General features: G+C 35.6%; 2 protein-coding genes across 2 annotated transcripts; one reads left to right on the top strand and one right to left on the bottom strand.

Moving 5' to 3' along the window:
* The first annotated feature begins 9,626 nt into the window (after positions 1 to 9,626).
* On the top strand, positions 9,627 to 12,159 carry LOC129564778 (ubiquitin carboxyl-terminal hydrolase 14-like). The gene is made up of 8 exons (XM_055438914.1): positions 9,627 to 9,888; positions 9,960 to 10,135; positions 10,223 to 10,327; positions 10,388 to 10,764; positions 10,836 to 10,992; positions 11,072 to 11,137; positions 11,214 to 11,396; positions 11,467 to 12,159. Exons 1-8 carry the CDS (start codon positions 9,873 to 9,875, stop codon positions 11,836 to 11,838), a joined length of 1,452 nt encoding a protein of 483 aa, XP_055294889.1. The 5' UTR covers positions 9,627 to 9,872; the 3' UTR covers positions 11,839 to 12,159.
* A 52-nt stretch (positions 12,160 to 12,211) lies between these two features.
* LOC129564779 (thymus-specific serine protease-like) lies at positions 12,212 to 13,000 on the bottom strand. The gene is made up of 3 exons (XM_055438915.1): positions 12,641 to 13,000; positions 12,415 to 12,584; positions 12,212 to 12,337 (listed from the first exon to the last, which is right to left on the bottom strand). The coding sequence occupies exons 1-3, from the start codon at positions 12,871 to 12,873 to the stop codon at positions 12,225 to 12,227; spliced, it is 516 nt and encodes a 171-aa protein (XP_055294890.1). The 5' UTR covers positions 12,874 to 13,000; the 3' UTR covers positions 12,212 to 12,224.
* Between the last annotated feature and the right edge of the window lie 79 nt (positions 13,001 to 13,079).

Genomic DNA, 13,079 nt, shown 5'->3' on the forward strand with positions numbered 1-13,079 from the left:
TTTGCAGAACGCACGGCGTACATTAAAAACGGCAAAAAGGTGATGTATAAAAATACAATCGTCAACTGTTTTCAGCATATGCAGGGATTGATACGTAAGGATACGTCATGCGTCAGTAGGCAGCTGCAACAGTAACACAACAGTAGAAGAAAAAAAAATGAAATTATATGATTGAATCGTTTTTTATTGGTGCAAAATTCGTCAGAAAAATGGAACAATTGCTGACAACAGCGGCAACAATAACGAAAATGTGTGTTTCTTGATGCGAACGAAACGAAAGGCGATTGCCGTAGGCAAGTTCAGTGATAATGAAATCACATTGCCGCCGGTCGACTTATCCGAACGTTGGTTGCAACGTTTGACGCGCCCAAATTGGCTTGATTGTTATTCATTATGTGAAATTGAATTTTCAATACGTGTTCATTGGAGCTATCAACATCGACCCGAAAAAAAACCTATACCAAAGACAATACGAAGGATGATTTTATCGAAAATCTAATTGGTGGCAGAGTTCTTTCTCTTCGATTCGTGAATTTGTTGGGATGTTTCAAAAATTATGCACTGCATGCTTCTGAATATCACTGTGTAAACTATTCGCTATGATAAAAAATGATTTTGATGTTAAATACTTTGTCACCGTTTCGGCCGCCACTCGAAATCGAGTTGATGTGTAACCGAAAAAAAAAATAGCAACAAACGGCACACGAGCATGAGCAATGCTGATCGTATACACATTTTGATAGATGCATTGAAAGTGCACAGCATGCGCTGTGTTGTGTCCTGATGCGAAGCCTGTCATTATCCTTCTGGCTTGTTGGGTTGCCATTTATTATGCAACGGCGCCGATTGTTGTAAATTGCCTCAACGGGCAACAGGATTCAGCGGCACTGTTTCACATATATAGGCATATTCACAACCAATAACTCGAACAACTGAATGACTCCGAAATCCGCATTTGTGGTCAATGGGCTCATTGTTCTCCGGCACTCACAGCATCGTAAATTATCGTCATCATTGTGCAACGCAGTGACAAATTGATAGTGTTAAATACATATTGTAACAATAGACTCACTTCTTTTTTGTCTTCTATCCCTGCCTACCAAAATGAATGATTGAATGGGAATCGTTCACATACAGTTACGATTTGCTCTGTCTTCTTCACTCACTCGCCCTCTCTCTCTCACTCAGTTTGTGCTAATGTTGACGACTACTGCGTACGTTTGCCATTGCATTGCCCGAAATCGAAACAATTGTCGTTGAATCATTGGTGGCAGTATGCGCAGAGCGCGCACGAACACACGGCAAAGGATAATAAATTGATTGTGTGCATGTATCACACTGAGTTTATTTTCATTCCATTTGGTGTCATTTGGAACTAGTTTGTCGTCGATGCCTTACTCAAATAATGCACACATACACACAGCCACCAACAGCAGCAGCAACAGCAGCGGCAGAACCATGAAAATTCAAGTGAGGGAAATAAATACGTTTGCTTTTCACTCATGGCTACATATGGTTTTTAACTATGGTTTTTTTGTGAGTGTCACTCTCTTGTTGTTCCGTTTGTTCTCTCTCTCTCTCTCTCTCTCCTCGATCGCTTGCTCTCCATTTTCCATCATTGTTGCCTCTCTTCAAATGGCTTTTGTGTGTATTTTTGTTGTTTTTTGTATATTATGCAGCCAATGTATTTATGTGACTCAGTGACAATTTTCCGGCTGTTATTCCATTGTTTGTCCTCGAGCCGAGAGAAACACTGAAAATAGTTGCACGCTGTACGTTTTACCATTGATACGTAATTTGGTTTTTGTTCTTCGATTTTTCGACTATTTTTTTTCTCTCTTCTCGCTGTTGTTGTTATTGTCATCTTGATCGGCTTCTTCACGTCACCCTGAACAGAGGACAATAATTGATGACTCCATGAAAATAGTTGCGATCGATTCGTCTTGTTGCAAACACAATTCGCCAAAAAAATTCTGTTCTACACACTCTTTCTCTCTCTCACTAAGTCAGTCGCATTGCTTTTGTTTGCAATTGTTTGCTTTTGTAATGAAATTATGTGTTGTGTTTGTGCGTAATATTCAATCGGCTAGAGAGGAGACGAGAAAAAAAGCGATAGGTTAGTGGGTCATAAACACTATCGAAGGACCATTATAACCACAAATGATATTATTTATGATTGTCTCTTCTGTTTCTTCTTCTTCTTTTTATCACTCCGCAAACCATTCTCCCGGTTTTTACTTACTCATCGCATCGAAACGATGCATAACCATTTTGCGGTGGCAAAAGCAAAGAGGAATTCATTCCAATATGTGTTTCAACACACATCAAAAGGAGGAATTGGTGCAATTCGATACATTGTCGATAGACTAAGTTCTGTGATTGAATGACACGTTCAATTGCGACAAATACTCTCATTTTCGGCATTTTTTTCTAACACCGTCGCTCCAGTAATACATTTCAATAAACAAAACACCGGAAACAACTGAATCGGATCGAGGAAATGGATGTGTTAATATAAAAAACTCGTAACAAATACCGAACAATTGTGCAATGTTTGATGACGAAAAATTGTATCGAATGCCGCGCAAGCATAAAAGGAAATACAAAGCGTCCTTGCTTTAATTTCGAATACGGCTCAGATTCTACGATAACTTTATACACAAACAATTGGAAAATGTGTTTAAATCGTAACATACTTTTTTCCTCTGTCTTTATGATAACAATTTTTGAGGTAAATTTTCCACGGTTAGTGCGCGAAGCAGACAAAAAAAACCAAGCGTTTTTTTTTTATTGGAAAACCATAAAGGGTATCATGAATTTATTTGATTAGTATTTGGAATGGAGAGTTAAAAACCGCAAATGGAGGATAGACACAAGTCGAAAAAAAAGAGAAAAAATTGAACGCAGTTGTTGTTCGATTGAAACAGCAGGTATTTCAACGACTTATTTCATTCGAAACAAACAAACAAACGAATCAATTTCCCATTTGCTTATACTTTTCCAATGAACAATGAGCGCACTAGTTGTTTTGTTTTGTTGAACCCTTTATTTACTCGACATTTGACGTTGCATTGATGAATTCTATAAATTGGTTATCCTTTCGCATAGTTATGCATTTCGAATACATAAATTATATACTCACTCACACACACACACACACACACACACAACAACAAGAGGGAATCAATGAAAAAAAAAGAGAAAAACAAATCATGTGAATTGATGGGCACTTTCTGCAGAGCAATGCCGACTCGAATAATTATATATGTGATTGGTTGAGCACACAGTAGTCAATAGAATATTTGACAAACAATTGATAAACATAATGATGAATTGATAGCTGTCAGTTGAATTCATCCTGAAATTGGGAGATTTTTAGCAAAAAATACTAACTACCGACACAGTCAATGAACGCAAAATATTCCCATTATTCATTAATTGTATAATTAAAAGTATCTAATTTCAATCTAGCCTCGATTAGCCTCGCGCATCCTTTGAAAAATAAAGCAATTGCAATCGAGACTTTTTTTCACATCGAAATTAGGCTGCAAAGGGTGAAAACACCTATTGAATGGATGTTATCTTTGGATCAGCCGGGATTGATATGAATGTTATGAATGGAAACGGGTGAACGGCACCAGGTAAATTTTCAATAAAAAGGAAAACGATGAATGAAATCGCTTAATTTTTTATAGGAAATTTATTTGTGTTATTTTTTTCCTTGATCGTTTTATATTTTCTTATCAAGTTTACTTCCTTAACTTTTAAATGCCGACACACCTTCTCTTTTCATTGCGTTTATCATGAAATCCGATACGTTTTCTTTTCGGGTCCCCATTAGGTATCGATACAAAATAGATTTCATGTAATTTGATTTGACTGTCAGAACGACTGACTGACGGGTGGTTTAAGGTATCAAATAGGGGCAGAGAGAGCAAAAAAAAAAAGAATTTCGATGACAAAAATCACATGACACTGTATATAACTTTATGGATGTAGATTATTATCTTGTTCCGTTGCGCTATTGTAGGTGGAACCGAACTTGCGCAAAACCATTCGCCGTCTTCTCACACAGGAAAACTCGCATTGGAACAAGTTTCAACGAATGTGTACGAATTTTCGGAGATGTGTGTATGTGCTCTTGGAGATTATATTGAATGTCTTTCGAATGATTATTTTGAATGTTATATTTCGAACAAAAATCTTTGGTGGCAAAGTTTTCGAGCGTTGAAAAGTTTTCAAAGTTTTACCTTCACTCACATTTCAATCAATCCAAAAACGTCGACTTTGACTTCGTTGTTCGCTGCTCATTCGATTCGATATTGCTTCTGTAATTTTCGACGAGAAAAATCGTGCAATCGTTGAAAATGTTATTATTAAAGAGGTAACAATAAAGGGAATGCACGGTGTCTCCCGTCTCCTGTCTCCGTCTCCTTTGTTCGAATTTATAATTTAGCATTTAACTCTTCATCGGCCGTTGTTTATGTATGTATATTGTTGATAAATACTGGGATTCGTACGTGACTTACGTTTATTATGTCAAAGGTGAAAATATCCAAGTATTTTCAATTTTCATCCATAATTTATAATGAATTGGCTACACCAGCGCCAGCACAAACTAGCCAATGCCTGATAAATTCAATTGTTGGATTTGTTTTAACTTGTTTACTATATCATTTTGTATCGATTCAGAAAATGACTTAATTAAATGTTCTGCGCCCATGAAATATTTCTCCCATTCAGCGGCTGAAAGTTTTCGGTGTGAGTATGTGTTTCATTCGTGTATTCAATTTAACTATTTAAGATTCTTTGCTTGTGATGAGGAGAAAACAATTGTCGATTCTTTTGAACAATGAACAATTTCGGAAAGAAAAAAAATGGTAAAAATGCATATTTACGTTCCGATGAGTTGAGTGTCGTTGTTTTCGTCGTTGTTTTCCTCGAAATTATCAAATCGTTCGTAGAATAAAGAAGCGTTTAACGAGTACTACATACTTTAATTATAAGCTATGCTAGACAAACATTTTTATATATAAAAAACAATTTGGTTCCGGATAGTTAAAAGTCTGAAATAGCCCAAAATTGGAATAGTCACATTGTCATTATTTAGGAGAAAAATTGAAGAAAATTCATTCGTTAGAACAACTTTTCAATTAACCCCACTTTTGAGGGCTTACTAAAAAGGAAAATTTCAAGTCGTTAGTTGGTTTTTTCCTTCTCTCTCGGTCGAAAACCGAATGATCTATGCAAATTTCCGATTTTTTTTTCATTCCATTCATAACATTTCATTTCGCTACTGAGTCACGCAGCACACAGAAAACATGCATCAAATACGTTAAGCTTAAACGTCGTTGGTGTCTCATTATTTTATTATTTACTGTTTTTAGTTCAACGAAAATCTTCCGAAACGGAGACTCTTTTGTGAATAATTTGCCTCAAACTATGAGTTTTCTTTCTTTCAATTTCTTAATTATAATAATAAACGAATTATTAATAAACAACCATTTTACGTAACATAACCACTAATGCACCGAAACGGACAAATAATATAAAAGCCACAGAGCCGTGGCAGTCATAAAAAAAACACACACAATATAATAACAATAAAGTTAAGTACAAAGCAGCTACAGCTATAATTTTCAATTTAATAATAAGTTTAATTCCACTGTATTTTGCCTTTTTTCGTTCTAATGTTCTACAATGCATGATATGTTATCATCATCATGTCATATATAATGATTTTGGTGTATAGAGATTGCGATGCAAGGAATAATTTCGTTCATTTCGATTATCATGTAAATGAACACAATTCTTCTTTTTTTTCATGAAAGCGAATCAAAATGACACAAACCCACACAAACACACAGAGAGACACAAACAAAATAACAAACCAAAGCATTTGGAACATCGTTTGTGACCGTTTTTGTTCTCTTTTCTTTTGTAGTATCGTGTTCACCAAATGAAATACGCGCTCTATCTCTAAATCCCCGAATTGTGTGCATGCGATTCTAGCCAATAAAAGTAGCCGCGGACAATATACACAATCTCTATACGGGGCTATAATATGGCATATTTCCATCTTCGTCTCACTTGATGTGCTCGCTCTCCGCGCGTTTTCATAGCAACTTGAAATTCTGTCAACTGTTTTATTCGTTTCGAATACGCGCATCGTATCAACCCACTGCGGCTTGATTGCATGAAATCATTATGTTGCATAGAATAGTCAGAGAGATAGAGAAACTCAGAAGAAGAAAAATGGAAACCGCAATTCAAAACATTTGAAATGGATCGTTAGCTGCTCCAGTTCTTTTAACAGCCATTTTAAAGCGGACTGAAGAAGAAAAAAAGGGAAAAAACTACGACTCTTTTGTCAATAAGAATTTCATTGAATTGACGTTTTTTTTGCATTTTATGTGATACACAGAGTCAAAATGAGCAACAGAATGGTAAAAATGTACGCAGTCAAGGGAAGAATGGCAGCAATCTCAAGTTTTCGCCTGAAATAAATTGAAAATTTATTGAAATTTATTTGGAACATAATGACAACATTTACGTCGAATTATGGCCCATTACGGGCTGCTTTTTTTCAAACAGCCATTCTTCAGAAACATTTCAATCAGAAACAATCCGAAATGCAAATTTCGCATAAAATTAATTTCGATCCAACGACTGCGATAATTTGTGAGACCGGATTGCATATGGTTGTGATTTGGAAGAACCGAAACCCTCATTCACGCCGTTAATGATTCGGATTTTCATTGGTGTATGTGCCATATATATTTTCGGTAAGTTGAACTTTCACCGACGCTCTATTTATTCGCATCGATGTCTGTCTCCAAGGCCCTTGATTACTTGAACGCATCGAATGCAAATGAAATTACCAGCAAATTTGTGTGTGTATGCATGATTTGCATACGGTTTTTCTGCAGGATCGGAGTGTGTCTATGGTCGGGTATTTATGAGTGTCGTCGCATGGGGACAAACAACAAAAGCAACATTATTAACAGACTCTCTTTCTCTCTCCGCGCGCCGCAACTGTAATGCAATCAAAATATTCACATTATTGCAATAGGCGCAATGTTTATACACGAACCCCCTGCCGATAATCATGATTAAGCGCTGGTTAATCTTTCACCCGACTAAAAGAAAAATTTGTCATTTGATGATGACGCCACGACGCGGTTTTTTTTGCCTAATGTTTACGCTCATCAACTTTTCATCAGTCGAATACTCGATTTTATGAGTGTATCTCTTCAAAATGGTTCGGTTGCTGTTAAAAAATTGACAACCATTTGAAAAATGTATCCAGGCTAAGGCAAGAAAAAATATTAAAAATTTAACGCAAAACCCAATTCAATTCATACATCAAAGAAAGGTGCTTTGACCTTTGTACCGCGAGAGACAAAAAACAACAAACTGTTTCATTTACCTTTCATTCGATTGCTGACAATGTCTGAACAGCAAAAGGATAATCGCTGGAAACGTTATAATTTCACTAAATTAGCTACTTTAAAATTGTAGTTGTTAAAAGGTAACGTACCATTTTAATTGCCGCCCAATTAAAAGTGATATTGATTTTCATGTGGATAGGGTGCGAATACCTGCGCTAAACGCTTTTTTAAAGAACACACAATCACTCACAAAAACAAAACAACAAAGAACCGAATAGAATAGAATAGAACCGCAGCAGAGAAAAAATACTACTTTCCAATACATTAATTAGACAGCTCGGTTGGTGAATTAGCCGAACTAATTAGAATTGCACACACAACCATTCTCCATAAATTTGTTCATAAATGGTGAATACAATATAATTGATTCCATTAATGCCATTCCATGGTGATAGTGCTGCCGCCGCTGCGGCTATTGCTACTGTTTTCGATACAGAATTTTTGATTTTTCATCTGTTGCATCTCCCAGCTCACAAACGCTAACACTTGATGAATATCAAATAATCACTTTATTAGTTGCGGAAAATGAGTGGAACTGCTTTATTATATTCACACTCTACACCAAAATCGCTTCCATATTTACAACCAACCAAATGAATTAATTAATGAAGAACTCGTCTACCATAACCATTTTTAACTATCGTTAAACAGAAAATAAAACACGAATATCAAATTGTTTACGATACGATTTTTCTATAAAAAAAAGGAACGTGAACAGGTGAACACCAATAATAAATATTCAAAAACAATTAAAATTCTAGCAATGATACACAACTCACGAATGCATTCATAGATTTTTTCAAATTAATTTTATACAATTGTTGAAAGATTTTCAATTGTTGTTTGTTTTTGTTTGATAGTAAGCAATTGGATATTTAATTAGACAGTTCATTAATTGATAGGAGGTGGAAATACACTTATGAATATTCGAGGTACTTTTTGAAACGGAGGGAATTTCAATATTTTGCTTTGTATGATTTCATTGGTTGCAAATAAATCCAACCAAGTTGGTTGTGGTTAAGCAAATATGGTTTCGTTTTGCTAATGTATAGCTTCGAGCTGGAGTTAAATACAAGTCGGTGAAATAGATTTAACCTAATCTTCATAGTGATTCACCAACCACATTCAGAAGTATCGTTCGAAAAAATTCACTTTTCATGCATATTAGAAAGAATAATTGACAAAATCCGACCAAAGTCTTGATGTTTGAAGTGCAGTACTAACAAAGAGGTTTGACTTTGCGTGCGATAGCAAAGAAACAGAAAAAACACACACGAGATTTCAATCTTGTGTCTTGATATGAGAACGCAATTAATCAAATATATCTCTATCGCTGAGATATGTAAAATAATACTGGTTCACACCTCTGTGATAGATCATCACAGATACGTATAGTAAGTTCATTCATTGCAAATTAGTTTCTCGCATATCTAATCATTATTGTTGATTAGCTGTTGTTCCTTCGGACAATTCAAACATTTTTGACGGGAATATTTTGAAAATTATGCGATGCTCCGCCCATTTTCCGGAAATAGACAAAATGATCTAGTCAAATGTGACTTGAAAATAATTTGAGTGATTAGTATACATGCGATAGAGTAAACGATCGAGATCTTTCATTACATTTTAGATATTTTTAGCTATATGAATTGCATTTTCGATGAAATTCGTAGATTCTTTGCGGAGTTTAAGAAATTGGCTCAAAAAAGAATTGGAAAAGTTTTCAAAAAAGTTCTTAAACAAAGTTTGATAAAGAGAAATCCTTTTTTGGAAAATCCAATTGGAAAATTTTCGTACTGAAGGAAACGATGTTCATCAATGCAATGTTTTGGTTGTTTATTTCCATTTATTCTACCTTTTTATATACTTGCCTGTGCTTTGGCTATGTTCAACATGAAGTTGCCTAGTTAGTCATTCTCTCGAGTAAATCGACATCGATGGAGACGGTCAATTATTCAAATCGAACAATTCAAACGATTCGTTTGAACAATTGTCTATTTTTCTATTTCTCGATTCTGAATATTATTGTGTCCAACATTCTGTAATCAGATGATTTAGGAAGAATCATCCGCAATTGATGAATTATTTTCTGCACATTACATAGACTGAAAATGCTTGCAATAGTTTTGCGGAAGAAATAAAAATTGCCGGCTGACAGATAACTACGAAAGATCTGTCAAACTCCGAATCTCGAACTGTCAATGGCCGTTTTATGCAATGTCATTTCTGTGTATTTTTGTTGTAGTGCATGAGATTTCAATAGATTTCTGAACAAAACACAACGATTTCCCCATCATATCGTTTTAATTTATTTTATAAAGCAGAAAAAGTTTTAAAACACATAAAAAGTAAAGCTGCAAAATATCAAGTCATTCATTGAAATTCAAATCAAAATTCGTTTTAATAATTAATTAAACAAAAATGCCAACTTATAAAGGTTAGTTTTAATGCATTCGCCGGCAATATTATAACAAAAAAAAAATTATAATATTTTCCATGTCTTTCTAGTGAAAGTAAAGTGGGGCCGTGAGAATTTCCCCGATGTAAGCGTCAACGTAGATGAGAATCCATTGGTTTTTAAAACTCAATTGTTTACATTGACCGGTGTTCAGGTGCATCGGCAAAAGGTTATGTGCAAGGGTGTCGCTTTGAAAGACGACGAATGGAACTTTCAACTGAAAGATGTTTGTATTTTTGTGCAAATGATTTAAATTCCATTATGATTTGATCTATTATTTTGCAAATACTAATATCAATTCGTTCAAATCTAGGGTGCTGTGGTATTGTTGCTGGGTACAAAAGATGACATCGACACTGAGCCAATTGAACGACCGAAATTCATTGAAGACATGAATGAATCGGAATTAGCTTCTGCGGTATGTACTTGGGAAAATCGCTTGAATTGAATCCAAACTAATATTTTCGATAATTTTCAGTTAAAATTGCCGGCTGGTCTTACAAATTTGGGTAATACGTGCTATATGAATGCGGTGGTTCAATGCTTGAAATCCGTTCCCGAGCTGGGCGAATCGTTGAAAGAGTACAAGGAGGATTTTTCCATTAATTCATTGGGCTCAGCACAATCGATTACGGCGGCTATGCGTTCCGTGTTCGAACAGTTGAACGGTGCGAACACAGTAACGCCAGTGTTGTTGCTGCAAACTCTTCACATGGCATTCCCACAGTTTGCGCAAACGGGTGAAAAAGGTTCGTACCAACAACAAGATGCGAATGAATGTTGGTCTGAATTGATGAAGATGCTGCAGCAAAAGCTAAAGCCCATCAAAAAAGGAGAATTGGTTCCAAGTTACAAGTAAGTTGAACTTGGACTATCTCTTATGCGTTTCATTTGCATCATATTTTAACATCGAAATCCCAATTTAGCTCATTGATCGATCAATTCTTTGGCGGAACTTTCGATGTGGAGATGAAATGTTCGGAAAGTGAGGACGAGAAGCCAACAACGTCGCACGAAAGCTTCTTGCAATTAAGTTGCTTCATCTCACAAGAGGTCAAGTACATGCTGAGCGGAATTAAATCGGTAAGACACAAATCGAAGTGATATTTTGCACATCTCAAGCTTGAAATTTGTTACAATGAACGTTTTTTTCTATTTTCAGAAACTTCAAGAGCAACTGACAAAGCGATCGTCAACGTTGGAACGAGATGCTGTTTACATTAAATCGGTAAGTTGTTATTCGAACAATTACCATGCAGTTCGTCATTGAACACAATAAACTTATTGGTTGTGTCCCATTTCAGTCAAAAATCAGCCGGTTGCCAGCATACCTCACGGTTAACTTCGTTCGGTTCCAATACAAAGGTAAAGAGGGTATCAATGCGAAAATTTTGAAAGACATCAAATTCCCCATTGACTTTGATGCATTCGAATTGTGCAGCAAGTCACTTCAAGAGAAATTGACACCGATGCGATCCAAGTTTAAGGTTTGTGGCTTCGATGAATTTGACGTGTTTTTGGATATTAATTGTGATTGAATTGAATAAATTTATGCAGGAAATTGAAGATGCTGCTCTTCAAAATCCAAAATCTAAGGATAAGCCTTTGGTAAAGAAAGAGGATAAAATGGTGGCATTGCCATATTCGTTCGATGATGATTTTGGTAGCAACAACAGCGGCTATTACACATTGCATGCAGTGTTGACACATCAAGGTCGTTCAAGTTCATCGGGCCATTATGTTGGTTGGGTAAGACAATCAACCACCGAGGACAAATGGTTCAAATACGACGATGACGCTGTGTCGCCGGTCACATCGGAGGAAATCTTACGTTTGAGCGGTGGTGGCGATTGGCATTGTGCCTATGTACTACTCTACGGGCCGCGAATTTTACGTGTACCAGTCACTGATGAACCAATGCAAGAATGAAACCAGTGTCAAAATAGGAAATAAATGCAAATGTTGTAAATTGAATTCCCATTTTGTGAGACTGAAGATAGAGAATAAACTTAGCATCTCAGTTTAACACATGTACAAATGGAATAAGGCTATGCTCAACAATTTGTTAACACTTTTGTATGACAGTTGAGAGTTTGTAAAATACGACAAGTTGTCAAGAATGGTAAAAAAACGTTTGCAAAAATTCAAATTCCAATCATGAAAATAAAAATAAAAAAATTGCATCAACAACATTTCATCATCTTTATACGGAATAACAGAAAATATATTTCCACATTCTTTTATTCAAAATGAAGTGTTTCAATTTAAAAAAATCACAATATACATTGCCTATGATGATATGATTTTACAAAAATTTATTTTTTCAACCATTTTTTCACGAGGCTTTGAAGTTTCACTTTGGAAGCGATGAGTTGTTCTGAGTCTTTTTCAGTCTTTATTGAAGCCGTGTCTTGACAATGGGAAATGCCTACAAATAAAAATTATGCAATTTGGAATTTAAAAAAATATATACGTTTAAACGGGGAATGTGCTTATTTAGTGAACCTGGGATGACGGTGCCTGGCGAATTTTTGTTTAAGTCTTTTAAAATGTCCATTGGATGCCAAGGGTCTAGCGAACCATACGTAAAGTATACATTTGTTACGGCCGGATCAAGTCCACCATACATAACATTAGTGTGATTAACATTACTCCCGACTAATGAAACTCCAAACCTGAAAATAATACTCAGTTCGAAAAAATGTCTTCAATACAAGTTCAAATGACTTACGCATCACCAAAAACATCCTGGCAAAGTGATAAATAATTTTTAAGCGGTGATTTTGATACGAATGGCTGATTCTTAAAGTCTGTTGTCTGATACCATCCATATTCTGCACAAGTTTGGTAATACCATGGACGCGCAGCAGAAGGTAAAGTTGAATTTTTCAATACTTCGACCTCGTGTTCGTAGGTGATTGAAACACACATTTCACTTGATGACAAGTTTTCCCACCATATCATAAATGAGTCGACCTGGCAAAATATGACCTTCACTTATTTTCCATTCTCCCCCGATCATTATGAAAACTGGTCCACCGCTTTTGAAATGAACCTCATTTTTCAAATATCGCTAAAATTCAAATTTAAATTGATTGTGGATTTGTGGCAGCAAGTTTTTTTTCTGTAAATACCATTTGAAAAGTGTTTAGATTTTGGTGATCGAAATT

The sequence above is a fragment of the Sitodiplosis mosellana genome, unplaced genomic scaffold (assembly GCF_009176505.1).
Source record: "Sitodiplosis mosellana isolate CC-2019 unplaced genomic scaffold, AAFC_SMos_1.0 Smas_scaffold_2, whole genome shotgun sequence".
NCBI classification, from domain to species: domain Eukaryota; kingdom Metazoa; phylum Arthropoda; class Insecta; order Diptera; family Cecidomyiidae; genus Sitodiplosis; species Sitodiplosis mosellana.